This window comes from Oratosquilla oratoria, unplaced genomic scaffold (genome assembly GCF_046742065.1).
Source record: "Oratosquilla oratoria isolate Oo_2021 unplaced genomic scaffold, ASM4674206v1 SCAFFOLD136, whole genome shotgun sequence".
In the NCBI taxonomy this organism is placed as follows: Eukaryota; Metazoa; Arthropoda; class Malacostraca; order Stomatopoda; family Squillidae; genus Oratosquilla; species Oratosquilla oratoria.
This window is the reverse complement of record NW_027467492.1, coordinates 280,001-297,500: the sequence shown is the minus strand read 5'-3', so window position 1 is coordinate 297,500 and position 17,500 is coordinate 280,001. Positions and strand designations below refer to the sequence as shown.

Sequence of the window (17,500 nt, the reverse complement as noted above, 5' to 3'; positions counted from 1 at the left end):
TAGGATCATTTCTCTTGAAAACTTTAGCCGTTTCAAGATCAAACTCCATCCTGAAATTATCCTCGGAGTGACCCGTTAACCACGGGTGAGAGAGTATGCCGCGAAGCGAGGGGCGGTTCCAGGGATCCATCGCAAAGCAGCGCATTATAAGATCGCTTGATGGGGCTTGATATCTTTATGCGATACCCCGGCTTCTAGGCATCCTTCGACTGTCAGGACAATCTTCCTGAACTGTGTCTTGACGTCGGTCATGGACAGTTCTTTCCCGCTCCTGATGTAATCGACGAAGGAAACAGCTGATGGTATCAGCTCCATTACCATGTAAAAACTGTCCTTGGTACTGAAGCAGTCGTGTAATTTGATTACATCAGGAACCTTCTGTACTCGCTGTAATAGAGCTGCCTCTCGTGGGACCTTCTTCCTATGGCGTCGTCCCCAAAAAAGCACATCAGCCAGAGGGATCTTCTTGATGGCCACCTCAAGGCCATCGGCGACTCTTGTGGCTCGAAAGACGCAGCCAAAGCCTCCTTTGCCGAGCTCCTCGTGTATCTCGAAATCGCTCGGCTTCATGGCTCCCAACAGGTTCAGTGCCTCTGCGGTTCCGACGTCCTTCTCATGGTCGAATTTCAAATCCCAGATATGAGCATGAACTGTACTTTGCGATTGCATCTGCACGTAAAACACATATATAGTCATGAAGAGTGTACCTATTTTAGCATGCATGAAAAATAAGTGTAATGAGTCATACGAGACAGAGAGAGAGAGAGAGAGAGAGAGAGAGAGAGAGAGGGAGAGAGATAGAGAGAAAAAGAGAGAGAGAAAAATTACCATTCATCTCTCTTGGTTCGACTCTGACATGAAACTGCCAACTTCTTAACGAAAGTTCCCGCTTTAGTGTTGCCGTTTCTAAAACGACAAGGAACCTTTACGCTATCAGGATGCATTTTCCTGTCCAAAACAAACCTATTCCTGCTCCTATCTCTAGGGAGACAAGCAACACAAGTCTTTATGACAAAAACTTATGGAAAGAAAATCAACGAGACGAGTTGTGAAACAAGAAAGGAAGAAAGAAACATGGGGAAGGGAAATGAGAAGATTGAAGATTGATGAGAAAGTGGAAGGAAGGAAGTAACGGGCTTGACGAGAAAGGGGGAAGGAACATAGGAATGGAGAAGAGCGCAAGAGACCATAAAGCCTACACTAGAGAGTTCCATCCCCCTTACCACCTGTAATCGCTAACCACGAAGTTATCTAATCTTCTCTTAAAGCAACGAATAGTTTTAGCGCTTAGTACATGGTTCCTAAGTCTATACCATTCGTTACCCACTCTGTTGGTAAACCAGTTCTTGCCTCCGATTTTCTTCTTAAACCAAAGATTGTCCCGGGAGAGAGAACTGGATAGAGCAAGACACGCGGCAGATGTGGCGAGTGAGTGACCTATTACACGATTAGCTCCACGGGTGAGAAGTTATCTGTCACATCTCCATAGAGGAGGAAACCTAAAACCAATTTCTTCGCCACACCGGTAGCTCCTGAGATGCGTTGGACTTCGAGTCTGTTTCGTGATCCCAAAGACCTCCATTTCCTTCCTTAGGTACAGTGAGTGCCACTTGTCCATCAGGCTGAAGTACTCAGTGAATCTAATCGTCTGATGTACTCAGTGACTCTTTACATAAACCTTTTGCCTAAGCAATGTATACTTTCAGTGTCTTAATCAATCGTCTCAACAGTGAATACATTTCTGATTCCCAATTACTCTACACGTATGCCCGGATCGATCCCCAACGGACACCAGTGACTGCCACTTGCCCTGGCTATCCAAACTCAGAGGTATCAGCTCTGTATCTCACTTGAGAGATCAGAGCCCATATATATCCCATATATATATATATATATATATATATATATATAATTGAAGGTGAAAGAAGTTGATGAGGAGAAATGGGAGAATTTTACGCCTTAACGTTTCGACCCGCGGGTCGAAACGTTAAGGCGTAAAATTCTCCCATTTCTCCTCATCAACTTCTTTCACCTTCAATTATATTTGTCATAATATAGTCAATATATATATATATACATATATATATATACTGTATATACATATATATGTATATATATATATATATATAATTATATATGTATACATATATATACATATATGTATATATATATATATATATATATATATATATATGCTGGTACATTGTGACAAGTTGATGAAGGTGGAAAAAGAAGTCACGGGTCTAGTTCCGAGTTACTGAGTTTATTCCTGACCGGTTTCGCTCTATGCTTCTTCAGAGGAATGTGACTCTGGAGTGAAGCTGGCGGTATACATAGTCTGAGTTAGACAGCGTTCCCTCCTTGGAGGTGGGTTACGTTTGGTTGTACAATGTTTTTTTTTTTTTGTTTTTTTTTAATACAATGAACAATAGTGATAATAAAGTATACAATAAATTGTTGTGATGTTATTACAAAACAGCTCCGGTGTGTGTGGAATGTTGATCGAGGGTGTAACATTGTAAGTGAAGTGAGTGGTGTAGAAATGTGTGAATCCTAAAAAGTGTCATATGATAACTTATAGTATTAAATAATATAATAATATAAAGATAAATATGCAGATAAATAAAATGAAATGAATGAAATAAAATGAAAATACAAATACATATATAAAAAAAATATATATATATATATATATATAAATAAATAAGTAAAAATGTGCTTATTTAAAGTGACATGACATCTCATCGCATATCATTGTGTGACAGAATGTTATCAAAAAATATACATACATATATAACAATGAATAGATAAAGAAATATATAGTAAAAATATGAAATGAAAAAATAATATGAAATGAAAAAATAATAAATAAAAATAAAAATAAAAATAAAAATGAAAATACGAACTGACCGGCATCAAGCCCTCAACTCAAACGTCCACGCTCCCTGGGTTGAGGGCTTGAGGCCGGTCAGTTCGTATTTTCATTTTTATTTTTATTTTTATCTATTATTTATTATTTTTTCATTTCATATTTTTACTATATATTTCTTTATCTATTCATTGTTATATATGTATGTATATTTTTTGATAACATTCTGTCACACAATGATATGCGATGAGATGTCATGTCACTTTAAATAAGCACATTTTTACTTATTTGTTTATATTTATTTATTTATTTTTTTATTATTTTTCTTATATTTGTATTTGTATTTGTATTTTCATTTTATTTCATTCATTTCATTTTATTTATCTGCATATTTATCTTTATATTATTATATTATTTAATACTATAAGTTATCATATGACACTTTTTAGGATTCACACATTTCTACACCACTCACTTCACTTACAATGTTACACCCTCGATCAACATTCCACACACACCGGAGCTGTTTTGTAATAACATCGCAACAATTCATTGTATACTTTATTATCACTGTTGTTCATTGTATTAAAAAAAAACATTGTACAACCAAACGTAACTCACCTCCAAGGAGGGAACGCGGTCTTACTCAGACTATGTATACCGCCAGCTTCACTCCAGAGTCACATTCCTCTGAAGAAGCATAGAGCGAAACCGGTCAGGAATAAACTCAGTAACTCGGAGCTAGACCCGTGACTTCTTTTTCCACCTTCATATATATATATATATATATATATATATATATATATATATATATATATATATATATATATATATATATATATATATATATATATCCGATCTATGGGTAATTTGGTGACTTTACACACACACACACACACACACACACACACACACACACACAAACACACACACACACACACATGCACGCACGCTGCTAAAAATTCCAGTCCTCGGTGGAACTAGAACCCGGATTGATGAATGAACGTTCGACCGCGTGTGTATGTGCGTCTGTATACATGTGAGTCAGTGTGTGTGTATGTGTATGTGTGTGTGCGTGTATGTGTGTGTGTGCGTGTGTGTGTGTGTGTGTGTGCGTGTGTGTGAGTGTGTGTGTGTGTGTGTTTGTGTGTGTGTGTGTGTGTGTATATAAATGTGTGTGTGTGTGTGTGTGTGTGTGTGTGTATGTGTGTGAGTGTGTGTGTGTGTGTATGTGTGTGTGTGTGTATTTACTTACTGTGCGGATGCGGGTCACTGTCACCTAGTTGTATTTACCTAGTTGTATTTTGCGGGAAGGGGAGCTATGCTCGTGTTGTCCCGCCTTTGTATCTTGCAGTGTCTAGTTTGTTTTTAAACTCATGAATGGTTTTTGCGCATACTATTTCATTGTCCAGTTTGTTCCAAGTGTCCAAAACTCTATGAGGAAAACTGTTTTTCTTCAGTTCTCTTCTATAGCTATGTTTTTTATTTTCTTTCCATGTCCTCTTGTGTTTCTTTTGTCCCAGTTAAGTAAATTCTCACTATCGAGTACCTCTGTGCCTTTCATGATTCTGTAGATGGTCAATAGGTCACCTCTCTTCTTTGCTCCAGTGTCGGTAACTCCAGTTTAGCCAATCTCTCTTCGTATGATAGGTTTGCAAGTGCAGGTGCCATTTTTGTAGCTGCTCTTTGGATTCTTTCTATTTTCTTTATATTCTTTTTGGTACTGGGGGACCACAATGTCGCTGCATACTCTAATCTAGGCCTTATCAATGTAACCAATATTTTTTTCATCATGTCTTCGTCCAAGTATGTAAACGCCACTTTTATTGATCTTAGCAAGTTGTAAGTCTCCCCGACAATTTTGTTAATCTGTATATCATAGGACAAGTCGTTCGTGATAATTACTCCCAAATCTTTTTCGGATCCTACTTTCTTTACTTCTTTGGTTCCAATTGTATATTTTCCTGATATTCTTTTTTTGCTTTTTCCAAACTCCATTATGCTACACTTCTTCGTATTAAAGTCCACTTCCCATTTCTGACTCCAGTTCCATACCCTATTTAGGTCTTCTTGCAGTGCTTCACAGTCCTCATCAGTTTCTATTTTCCTTAGCAGTTTGGCGTCATCGGCAAAGAAGCTCATGTAGCAGTTCACGTCCTCATCCATGTCATTCATATAGATAGCAAACATTATTGGTGCCAGCACAGATCCTTGCGGTACTCCACTGATCACCTCTTTCCAGTCTGAATATTTTTCTCTGAGCACTACTCTCATCTTTCTACCAGTCAGAAAGTCCTCTATCCATTTTAGTAGGTTTCCCTGTATTCCTCCTATGTGTTCCAGTTTTTTTAGTAGTTTTCTGTGTGGTACTTTGTCAAAGGCTTTTTGCAAGTCTAGGAATGCACAATCAGCCCATCCATTTCTTTCTTGCACTATGTCTATTAGTCTTGAGTAAAAGCATATTAAGTTTGTGGAGCATGATCTTCCTTGTCTGAATCCGAATTGTCTTGGGTTTAATATGTCATTGTCTTCCAGATGTTTTACCCATCTATTCTTGATTATTTTCTCACAAATTTTGGCAATGGTGCTTGTTAGTGATACTGGCCTCTTCTTTGTTTCCTCCTTTGTGTATTGGTACAATGTTAGCGTTTTTCCAGTCCTCGGGTATCTTTCCTTCTTTGAGTGAGCTGTTTATTAAGATGTGTATTTTGTCTGTTAGTTCTTCTTTGCACTCCTTTAGAATCCAATTTGCAATACCGTCCGGGCCATGTGATTTTCTGACATCCAGCCTTGATAAATGTTCTGATATTTCCTTTAGTGATGCTGTAAACTCATTCATGAGGGGAGATTTCTTGTTTTTGTCTATGTCACAATTCGGTATTTTCTCTCTGGTGAAAACAGATTTAAAGTGATTGTTCATGACTTCGGCCATCTCTAAATCTTCTGTGTATTCTATGTTTCCTTGGCATAGTTTCACCAATTCCTGTTTGTTTTTAAGTTTACCATTCACATACCGATAGAATAGTTTGGGTTGCTCTTTGCATTTGTCTATAATATCCTTCTCATGGTTCCTTTTCTCCTCTCTTCTCACATTAACATACTCATTTCTATAGTTAACATAAATTTGCCATTTGCTTTGTTTTTTGTCTTTTCTCCACTTTTTCCAAGCTTTGTCCCTTCTGTCTTTTGCCTCACTGCATCTTTTGTTGAACCAACATTTAATGTACTCTCTCTCTCGCTTTTGTCTTGGTACATGCCTGTTTACCCCTTCATTGTAGTTTTCCATCAATATATTCCATTTCTCTTCCACTGCTGTTTCTTCCCTGTAAAATATTTCCCAGTTTGCGTTCCGGAAGAATGTCTTTAGTTTTGTAAAGTCTGTTTTGTTGTACCTCAGTCTTCCTTTCCTATGCTTTTCGTTCCTCTCTATGTCTATTTCTTCCTTTAGTATAGTTTCGATGAGTACATGGTCACTCTTTCCAATTGGTGTCTCATACTGGACTTTATGCACTATTTCAGGCTCTGTTGTAAATATTAGATCTAGTTTCGATGGCTCTTCATTATTTCTGTACCTTGTGTTTTCATGGACCCATTGGGTCATTGTGTGTCTGTGTGTGTGTGTGTATTTACCTAGTTGTACCTAGTTGTATTTTACGGGAAGGGGAGCTATGCTCGTGGGGTCCCGTCTTCATATCTCATTTTATCTAAACTATTTTTAAATTCGTGTATTGTTTTTGCACACACCACTTTCTCATCTAACTTGTTCCAACTGTCTATTGCTCTGTGAGGAAAGCTGTTCTTTTTCAAATCTCTTCTATAGCTGTCTTTTTTTATTTTCTTTCCGTGTCCTCTTGTATTTCTGTCATCCCATTTTATCAGATTCTCTCTATCAGTAATTTCTATGCCTTTCATGATTCTGTAAATAGTTATCAAATCTCCTCTCTCTCTTCTTTGCTCTAGTGTCTGTAGTTTAAGTTTTTGTAGTCTCTCTTCATATGATAGTTTTGAGAGTGTTGGTGCCAATTTTGTAATTGCTCTTTGTATTCTTTCAAGTTTTTTTATACATTTTTTTGTACTTGGTGACCATATCGTTGCTGCATATTCCAATCTTGGTCTTATCAGGGTGATTAGGATTTTCCTCACCATTTCTTCATCCAGGTATGTAAATGCCACTTTGATTGTTCTTATTAAATTATAGGTTTCTCCAAAAATCTTATTTATATGTTTCTCAGGTGACATATTATTCATAACAATGACTCCCAGGTCCTTCTCATTTTCTACTCTTTTTATTCCTTCTTCTCCCAAATTATATGATCCTGTTATTCTGTTTTTGCTTTTTCCAAATTCCATTATACTACACTTTTTTGTATTGAACTCCATCTCCCACTTCCTACTCCATTCCTGTACTTTATTTAGATCTCTCTGTAGTGATTCACAATCTTCTTCAGTTTTCATTCTTTTCAGTAGTTTTGCATCATCTGCAAAGAAGCTCATATAGCTTTCAATTCCTTCATCCATATCATTAATATATATAGCAAACATTATTGGGGCCAGAACTGTTCCCTGCGGGGACACCGCTTATTACTTCATTCCATTTTGAGTGCTGATCTCTTATCACTACTCTCATTTTTCTGTCTTGCAAAAAGTCTTCCATCCAATTTAGCAATTTACCTTGTATTCCTCCTTCATATTCTAATTTCTTAAGCAGCTTCTTATGTGGTACTTTGTCAAAAGCTTTTTTTAGGTCTAGAAATGCACAATCAGCCCATCCATCTCTTTCTTGTATTATATCTATTAGCCTTGAATAGAAACATATTAAATTGGTGACGCATGATCGCCCTTGTCTGAATCCAAATTGCCTTGGATTTAGTACGTTGTTTTTTTCCAAGTATTTTACCCATCTACTTTTGATAATTCTTTCACATATTTTTGCTATTGTACTTGTTAGAGAGACTGGTCTATAGTTGGTAGGTTCTTCTTTATTTCCTCCTTTATATATAGGTACTATATTTGCTTTTTTCCAATCTTCTGGAACTTTTCCTTCTTTTAAGGAACTGCTTATTATGCTATGTATTTTGTCTGCCAGTTCATTCCTGCATTCTTTCAGAATCCAGTTTGCTATTTCATCTGGCCCATGCGATTTTCTGACATCAAAATTACCCAAGTGTGTCAATATTTCATTCTTTGTTACTTCTATTTCTTCCATAGGGGGACTTTTTCCTTCCACTCAATCTCTTCAGGTTGTATATTTTCCCTTGTAAACACTGATTTAAAATGTTTGTTCATAATTTCTGCCATTTCCATTTCCTCAGTGTATTCAACTCCTCCTTGTTTTAATTTCTCCAAGTCTTGTTTGTTTTTCAGTTTATTGTTTACAAATCTGTAGAATAGTTTTGGTTGATCTTTACACTTTTCTATAACATCTTTTTCATATTTTCTTTTTTCCTCTCTGCACTTTTGTACATATTCATTTCTATAACCAGTATATATTTTCCATTTTTCAGGTCTTCTGTCTTTTTTCCATCTGGTCCAGGCTTTGTCTCTTTTGTCTTTTAACTCCCTACAACTTTTGTTGTACCAGCATTTTACATATTCTTTTTCTTGTTTTTGTCTTGGGACATACTTTTCCACTCCTTTTTTGTAAATTTTTGTCAAGATATTCCATTTCTCTTCCACTGATGTTTCTTCTTTGTATATTTCTTCCCAGTTTTCTTGTTGGAAGAATTCTCTTATTTTATCAAAGTTTGTTTTTTCATACATCATTCTTCCTTTTCTATATTGTTCATTTCTTTTGATATATTTTTCTTCATTAAGTTCCAGTTCAATCAATATGTGGTCACTTTTACCTATTGGTGTTTTATATTCAATCTTGTCCACTATTCTAGGTTCAGATGTAATTATTAAGTCTAGCCTCAATGGTTCTTCTTCATTTCTATACCTAGTGTTCTCTTGTATCCATTGTGTCATTGAATGGTCAGTAATCATCTCAAGTAGAGCATTTCCCCATGAGTCATCACCACTCTTTACTGTCATTTCTTCCCAGCAGATTTCTTTGCAATTAAAGTCGCCCATCATAACTATTCTTCCTCCGTCTTCCATTATTTTAGTTAATGCTATCTTTGTGTCCTCTAACATACTTTTATGTTCACTCTCCTCCCATGAGGCTGTTTTCGGAGGCACATAATTGATCACAAATTTTCTGCTCTTCTTATCTCGGTCTTCCACTTCTATCATAATCATCTCTACTGTATTCTTTCCATATATGACACCTTTCACGTTTATATCCTTCTTAGTCAGGAACATAACTCCACCCCCTTGTTTTTTCTCTCTGTTTCTAATCCAATAATTGTATGTATCATGTTCTACACTGTTGGGTGGTAGTGGGCCTTTTAATTTTGTTTCTACAATTCCCATTATGTCCGGTTCTTTTTCTTTCAAATAATCATTCAGTTCATTCAATCCTGTTATCAATCCATCTATATTTGTGTAAGACACTCTTAGTTTTCTGCCACTTCCATTGTGTTCTCTGTTTCCCTTATGTTTTTCTTTAGTATGTCGAACTGCTTTATTTTCATGTTCACTACTCTCCAATAGAATCTCTCTTTCTCTGACTCCGTTCTTTCCTCGTTTTTTGCCTTAGCTTCAATTCTTTTCTTCTTTTCTGCCTCTCTTTCCTCCTTATTCATTTCTCTTTTTATCCATACCTTTTTATATTGATCATTTGTTGCTAGTTTCCCCGTCTTGGATAGAATTTTCTCTGCCGTTGTTTGTGACCTGAATTTAATCTTAATTGGTCTGGTCTTATCTGTACTATATTTTCCTAGTCTGAATTTTTCCTCAATTTCCTTTATAATTTCTGGTTCATCTTCCTGGACTAATTTTAATAAACTGCTTACTCTTTCATTTTCCTCCTTGATTCTTGCGGTTCTATCTGGGTTATGTTTCTCTTCCATTCCTAATATAATTATACATTTCTTTTTGTCAGCTAATTCTCTTACTATATTCTCCTTCTGTCTCATCACTTTAATAACTGAGTCTTCATTATGTTCTTTCAATTGCTGTTTGACTATGTCAGTGAATGAAACCTTATTCCCTTCTTGAGTTATTCTCCAATTTTTAACTTCTGTAGCTATTTTCTCTCTATTTTCATTACTATTCTTCTTCAATTTCTCATTCTCCTCCTTTACATTTCCTAACTGTCTTTTTAGGTCCTCTATTTCTTCAGTTAAGTTTCTGTTAGCCTTCTCTAGTTGTTCCAACCTTTCAATTCTCTGGAAAATGGAGTCTACATTACCTAACTTACGTTCCAAGTCCTCGATCACCTTATCAACTCTCTCCTCTAGTCTTATCAGTCGGGGGGGGGGGTTTGTGTCCCCCCCACCCTCTTTAAATCCCTGGAACATATTCTCGTCACTTTCTTCTGTATTGCTCCTCTCTATACTTCTAATCTTTACATTTTTATTAGACATTTGATCCTCGCTAAGTCTTTTGTTTACCTTCCGCTTGTCTGGCTGGGCAAAGTCTACTCCCTCCTCATTTCCTTCCATTTCCCTCAGCAATCCCTCCCCCCCTCCTCCCTCCCCACGTTCCCACTACTCCACGAGCAATTTCCCCCCCACCCTGCAAAAACACTAGGCACTTCTCTTTGCGTTGGGATCCACAGACTTCAATTTTCTTCAGAACGTCTTCTAAGCCGTCCATTCGTTGAAGTGTGTGTCTGTGTGTGTGCATATGTGCGTGTATGCGTGTGTGTGTGTGTGTGTATGTGTGTGTGTATGTGTGTGTGTGTGTGTGTGTCTGTGTGTGTGTGTGTGCTGTTCTGTGTTTTGCCTGTGTGTGTGTGTGTGTGTGTGTGTGTGTGTTGTGTGTGTGTGTTGTGTTGTCTGTGTGTTTGTGTGTGTGTGTGTGTGTGTGTGTATTCACCACGGATCTGCTACAGCCTCTTGTCGAGACAGCCAGACACCATCCTACGGCAGCGAGCTCAGAGCTCATTATTAGCCGATCTCTGGGTAGGTCTGAGACCACTCACACATCACACACCGGGAATGCAAGGTTACAACTCCTTGACTAACATCCCGTACTACTCGCTGCTAGTTGAACTGGGTGTGAAAGGAAACAAACCCAACTTATCTCCGCCCGGCCGGGGAATCGAACCCCGGTTCTCTGACTTGTTAGGCCAGTGCCTTACCAATCCGCCACTGAGCCTTGTGTGTGTATGTGTGTGTGTGTGTGTGTGTGTGTGTGTGTGTGTGTGTGTGTGTGTGTGTGTGTGCGTGTGTGTGTGTGCGTGTGTGCGCGTGTGCGCGTGTGTGCGTGCGTGTGTATTTACCTAGTTGTATTTTACGGGAAGGGGAGCTATGCTCGTGGGGTCCCGTCTTCATTTCTCATTTTATCTAAACTATTTTTAAATTCATGTATTGTTTTTGCACACACCACTTTCTCATCTAACTTGTTCCAACTGTCTATTGCTCTGTGAGGAAAGCTGTTCTTTTTCAAATCTCTTCTATAGTTGTCTTTTTTTATTTTCTTTCCGTGTCCTCTTGTATTTCTGTCATCCCATTTTATCAGATTCTCTCTATCAGTAATTTCTATGCCTTTCATGATTCTGTAAATAGCTATCAAATCTCCTCTCTCTCTTCTTTGCTCTAGTGTCTGTAGTTTAAGTTTTTGTAGTCTCTCTTCATATGATAGTTTTGAGAGTGTTGGTGCCAGTTTTGTAATTGCTCTTTGTATTCTTTCAAGTTTTTTTATACATTTTTTTGTACTTGGTGACCATATCGTTGCTGCATATTCTAATCTTGGTCTTATCAGGGTGATTAGGATTTTCCTCACCATTTCTTCATCCAGGTATGTAAATGCCACTTTGATTGTTCTTATTAAATTATAAGTTTCTCCAAAAATCTTATTTATATGTTTCTCAGGTGACATATTATTCATAACAATGACTCCCAGGTCCCTCTCATTTTCTACTCTTTTTATTCCTTCTTCTCCCAAATTATATGATCCTGTTATTCTGTTTTTGCTTTTTCCAAATTCCATTATACTACACTTTTTTGTATTGAACTCCATCTCCCACTTCCTACTCCATTCTTGTACTTTATTTAGATCTCTCTGTAGTGATTCACAATCTTCTTCAGTTTTCACTCTTTTCAGTAATTTTGCATCATCTGCAAAGAAGCTCATATAGCTTTCAATTCCTTCATCCATATCATTAATATATATAGCAAACATTATTGGGGCCAGAACTGTTCCCTGCGGGACACCGCTTATTACTTCATTCCATTTTGAGTGCTGATCTCTTATCACTACTCTCATTTTTCTTTCTTGCAAAAAGTCTTCCATCCAATTTAGCAATTTACCTTGTATTCCTCCTTCATATTCTAATTTCTTAAGCAACTTCTTATGTGGTACTTTGTCAAAAGCTTTTTTTAGGTCTAGAAATGCACAATCAGCCCATCCATCTCTTTCTTGTATTATATCTATTAGCCTTGAATAGAAACATATTAAATTGGTGACGCATGATCGTCCTTGTCTGAATCCAAATTGCCTTGGATATAGTACGTTGTTTTTTTCCAAGTATTTTACCCATCTACTTTTGATAATTCTTTCACATATTTTTGCTATTGTACTTGTTAGAGAGACTGGTCTATAGTTGGTAGGTTCTTCTTTATTTCCTCCTTTATATATAGGTACTATATTTGCTTTTTTTCCAATCTTCTGGAACTTTTCCTTCTTTTAAGGAACTGCTTATTATGCTATGTATTTTGTCTGCCAGTTCATTCCTGCATTCTTTCAGAATCCAGTTTGCTATTTCATCTGGCCCATGCGATTTTCTGACATCAAAATTACCCAAGTGTGTCAATATTTCATTCTTTGTTACTTCTATTTCTTCCATAGGGGGGACTTTTTCCTTCCACTCAATCTCTTCAGGTTGTATATTTTCCCTTGTAAACACTGATTTAAAATGTTTGTTCATAATTTCTGCCATTTCCATTTCCTCAGTGTATTCAACTCCTTGTCTTAATTTCTCCAAGTCTTGTTTGATTTTTCAGTTTATTGTTTACAAATCTGTAGAATAGTTTTGGTTGATCTTTACACTTTTCTATAACATCTTTTTCATATTTTCTTTTTTCCTCTCTGCACTTTTGTACATATTCATTTCTATAACCAGTATATATTTTCCATTTTTCAGGTCTTCTGTCTTTTTTCCATCCGGTCCAGGCTTTGTCTCTTTTGTCTTTTAACTCCCTACAACTTTTGTTGTACCAGCATTTTACATATTCTTTTTCTTGTTTTTGTCTTGGGACATACTTTTCCACTCCTTTGTAAATTTTTGTCAAAATATTCCATTTCTCTTCCACTGATGTTTCTTCTTTGTATATTTCTTCCCAGTTTTCTTGTTGGAAGAATTCTCTTATTTTATCAAAGTTTGTTTTTTTCATACATCATTCTTCCTTTTCTATATTGTTCATTTCTTTTCATATATTTTTCTTCATTAAGTTCCAGTTCAATCAATATGTGGTCACTTTTACCTATTGGTGTTTTATATTCAATCTTGTCCACTATTCTAGGTTCAGATGTAATTATTAAGTCTAGCCTCGATGGTTCTTCTTCATTTCTATACCTAGTGTTCTCTTGTATCCATTGTGTCATTGAATGGTCAGTAATCATCTCAAGTAGAGCATTTCCCCATGAGTCATCACCACTCTTTACTGTCATTTCTTCCCAGCAGATTTCTTTGCAATTAAAGTCGCCCATCATAACTATTCTTCCTCCGTCTTCCATTATTTTAGTTAATGCTATCTTTGTGTCCTCTAACATACTTTTATGTTCACTCTCCTCCCATGAGGCTGTTTTCGGAGGCACATAATTGATCACAAATTTTCTGCTCTTCTTATCTCGGTCTTCCACTTCTATCATAATCATCTCTACTGTATTCTTTCCATATATGACACCTTTCACGTTTATATCCTTCTTAGTCAGGAACATAACTCCACCCCCTTGTTTTTTCTCTCTGTTTCTAATCCAATAATTGTATGTATCATGTCCTACACTGTTGGGTGGTAGTGGGCCTTTTAATTTTGTTTCTACAATTCCCATTATGTCCGGTTCTTTTTCTTTCAAATAATCATTCAGTTCATTCAATCCTGTTATCAATCCATCTATATTTGTGTAAGACACTCTTAGTTTTCTGCCACTTCCATTGTATTCTCTGTTTCCCTTATGTTTTTCTTTAGTATGTCGAACTGCTTTATTTTCATGTTCACTACTCTCCAATAGAATCTCTCTTTCTCTGACTCCGTTCTTTCCTCGTTTTTTGCCTTAGCTTCAATTCTTTTCTGCTTTTCTGCCTCTCTTTCCTCCTTATTCATTTCTCTTTTTATCCATACCTTTTTATATTGATCATTTGTTGCTAGTTTCCCTGTCTTGGATAGAATTTTCTCTGCCGTTGTTTGTGACCTGAATTTAATCTTAATTGGTCTGGTCTTATCTGTACTATATTTTCCGAGTCTGAATTTTTCCTCAATTTCCTTTATAATTTCTGGTTCATCTTCCTGGACTAATTTTAATAAACTGCTTACCCTTTCATTTTCCTCCTTGATTCTTGCGGTTCTATCTGGGTTATGTTTCTCTTCCATTCCTAATATAATTATACATTTCTTTTTGTCAGCTAATTCTCTTACTATATTCTCCTTCTGTCTCATCACTTTAATAACTGAGTCTTCATTATGTTCTTTCAATTGCTGTTTGACTATGTCAGTGAATGAAACCTTATTCCCTTCTTGAGTTATTCTCCAATTTTTAGCTTCTGTAGCTATTTTCTCACTGTTTTCATTACTATTCTTCTTCAATTTCTCATTCTCCTCCTTTACATTTCCTAACTGTCTTTTTAGGTCCTCTACTTCTTCAGTTAAGTTTCTGTTAGCCTTCTCTAGTTGTTCCAACCTTTCAATTCTTTGGAAAATGGAGTCTACACTACCTAACTTACGTTCCAAGTCCTCGATCACCTTATCAACTCTCTCCTCTAGTCTTATCAGTCGGGGGGGGGTTGTGTCCCCCCCACCCTCTTTAAATCCCTGGAACATATTCTCGTCACTTTCTACTGTATTGCTCCTCTCTATACTTCTAATCTTTACATTTTTATTTGCCATTTCGTCATCACTGAGCTGGTCCGGTGGTCGTTTCATGTTGACCTTACGCCCGTCTGCCTGGGCCAAGTCCTCCACATCCTCATTTCCTTCCATTTCCCCAGCAATCCCTCCCCCTCTCCTCTTTCCTTACTTTCCCACTACCTCACGAGCAATTTCCCCCCCCCTGCAAATACAAAAAGGCACTTCTCTTTGCGTTGGTATCCACAATCTGCACTTTTCTTCAGAGCGTTCGTCAAGCCGTCCGTTCGTTGAAAGTGTGTGTGTGTGTGTGTGTATGTGTGTGTGTGTGTGTGTGTGTGTATGTATGTATGTGTGTGTGTGTGTGTGTGTGTGTGTGTGTGTGCGTGTGTGTGTGTGTGTGTGTGTATGTGTGTACTCGCACAATCACGCGTGCACTTGCAATTACCTGAAGGCAGTTAGAATCAGGGTTGAAACTCGTAAAGCGCATCAAAAATCTTAACAAGGATTAGTTCGAGACAATTTTTAACCCTTTCGTCACAAGGAAAGTTTTTCTCAACTGAATAAAATCGCCTGACGACAGATGGAGCTGACGAGAAAAGCCGTACAAAGCAGCAAAAGTGTAAATCAAATCACCCAAAAGATTACTTTAAAAACTACATTTATAACATTGTTATGCAAAAGGGAAAGAACATCACAATTCATATCACTCTAGGATCTGTTGTTCTTCTGATCACGAACATTTGTACTCTCTGGTTTAGCAAGAAAAACACAAAGAGGACTTAGTTGCCGACTGTGTCCACTGTAATATGCTTTCCTCAGATAATACTATAAAAACGTTGCATTGAAAAACTTCATAAACATATTATTTTCCCTTCGGAGAAGTCTGGCCGCACGAAAGTAAACCATTTACGTCTCCCTCTCTCTCTCTCTCTCTCTCTCTCTCTCTCTCTCTCTCTCTCTATATATATATATATATATATATATATATATATATACATATGTATATGTATATATATATAAATGTATATATATATATATATAAACATATATATATATATGTATATACATAAACATATATATGTATACATGTATATACATATACATAAATATATATATATATATATATATATAAGGTGATCATTCATAGACCATGCCTTCTATGAAATAACATCACCAGATGATCTTTCTTCAGGTAGAAGAAACCACCATTTTTTTTTTTTTTTTTTTTTTTTTTTTTTTTTTTTTTTTTTTTTTTAATGAAAACAAAAATAAGAAAAAGATTATGCTACTGACAATACCCACCTGCACCTCATGGTAGCATACTAATCCGCACATTCATTTAATCTCGTTGATATTTCGATCGAAAATAATCTGATTGAATGCATTGTAGAACAGTAGTGAGACTTTTATTCAGCTGAGGGGAAATCCCTGCTCGAATTCTTTTTCCAAAAGTTATTGAAAAATGCGCTGCTCTCTTAATCTCTTGAGTTTTCTAGGCTGAATATGACGCATATCTAAGTTTCATCGTCTCCGCTGACAATAATGCGATATTGGAACTTAGTTCTGATCTTGACATATCTTTGAATTTTTTTTATATCTTTGCTATACATTTCTGTGTGTCCTTTTCATTTACAAGTATGGCTGTCTGGAGCTTTTCTTGATACTTTGCCCTCTAGTAAATCCTTCAGGGAATTGGTTGCTTTCATTATGAAATAGAAATTATTTCTATTGATTTTCCAGCGACAGGAAAGAATGACTTTGGAATTCTTTTGCATTGTATGCGCCGATGCAGTCAGAAGCTTCATTGGGGTGTGAAGAAGGTCTCTGGATAATCCAGGAAATTGGCTACTTTCTTTATGAAATAGAAATTATTTCTATTGATTTTCCAACTACAGGAAAGAATGACTTTACAATCCTTTTGCATTTTATGCGCCGATGCAGTCAGAAGCTTCATTGGGGGGTGAAGAAGGTCTCTGGATAATCCAATTTCAGCGTTCTCATAATCATTATATGATTTATTTCCTTTGGCGCTTCGTTACTCCTGGATCTGCGTCTCGATCCTTGTCTTCATAATCTCCTTCTAAAACGCCCCTTTTTTGTTTTTTTTTTATTTGCCATCTCGGGGCGTCTTCCCTACCTCACCTTAGGATCATTTCTCTTGAAAACTTCAGCCGTTTCAAGATCAAACTCCATATTGAAATTATCCTCGGAGTGACCCGTTAACCACGGGTGAGAGAGTATGCCGCGAAGCGAGGGGCGGTTCCAGGGATCCATCGCAAAGCAGCGCATTATAAGATCGCGACACAGGTTGGGTACGCTACTGGGAAAGTCTGGACTGGCCTACATTATAGATTCGTTGGTGCGGAACGCGTTATAGTGACACACAAGATAGAATAGGAGCGTGCCCAGGCTCCACACGGTTGCGGGGACGTGAAGGTATTCATTACCCTTGATATACTCCGGAGGGCAATAAATTCGGGTGCAGCCCGTGTTTTTCCCTCTGGAGCCTGTCATTCGT

The 17,500-nt window shown here is 36.9% G+C and overlaps 2 protein-coding genes across 2 annotated transcripts in view; both read right to left on the bottom strand.

The window, feature by feature from the left end:
* Nucleotides 1–144: 144 nt before the first annotated feature.
* LOC143022673 (serine/threonine-protein kinase prk-2-like) lies at nucleotides 145–17,175 on the bottom strand. Its single transcript, XM_076181005.1, has 2 exons — nucleotides 17,125–17,175; nucleotides 145–669 (listed from the first exon to the last, which is right to left on the bottom strand). The coding sequence occupies exons 1-2, from the start codon at nucleotides 17,173–17,175 to the stop codon at nucleotides 145–147; spliced, it is 576 nt and encodes a 191-aa protein (XP_076037120.1).
* Nucleotides 17,176–17,322: 147 nt separating this feature from the next.
* The window catches only part of LOC143022672 (serine/threonine-protein kinase prk-2-like), a 9,641-nt gene continuing 9,463 nt past the window's right edge, over nucleotides 17,323–17,500 (bottom strand). Inside the window, exon 2 of the mRNA XM_076181004.1 lies at nucleotides 17,323–17,500. This exon is cut by the window's right edge and continues 581 nt beyond it. Within this exon, the coding sequence (XP_076037119.1) occupies nucleotides 17,323–17,500 (178 nt within the window).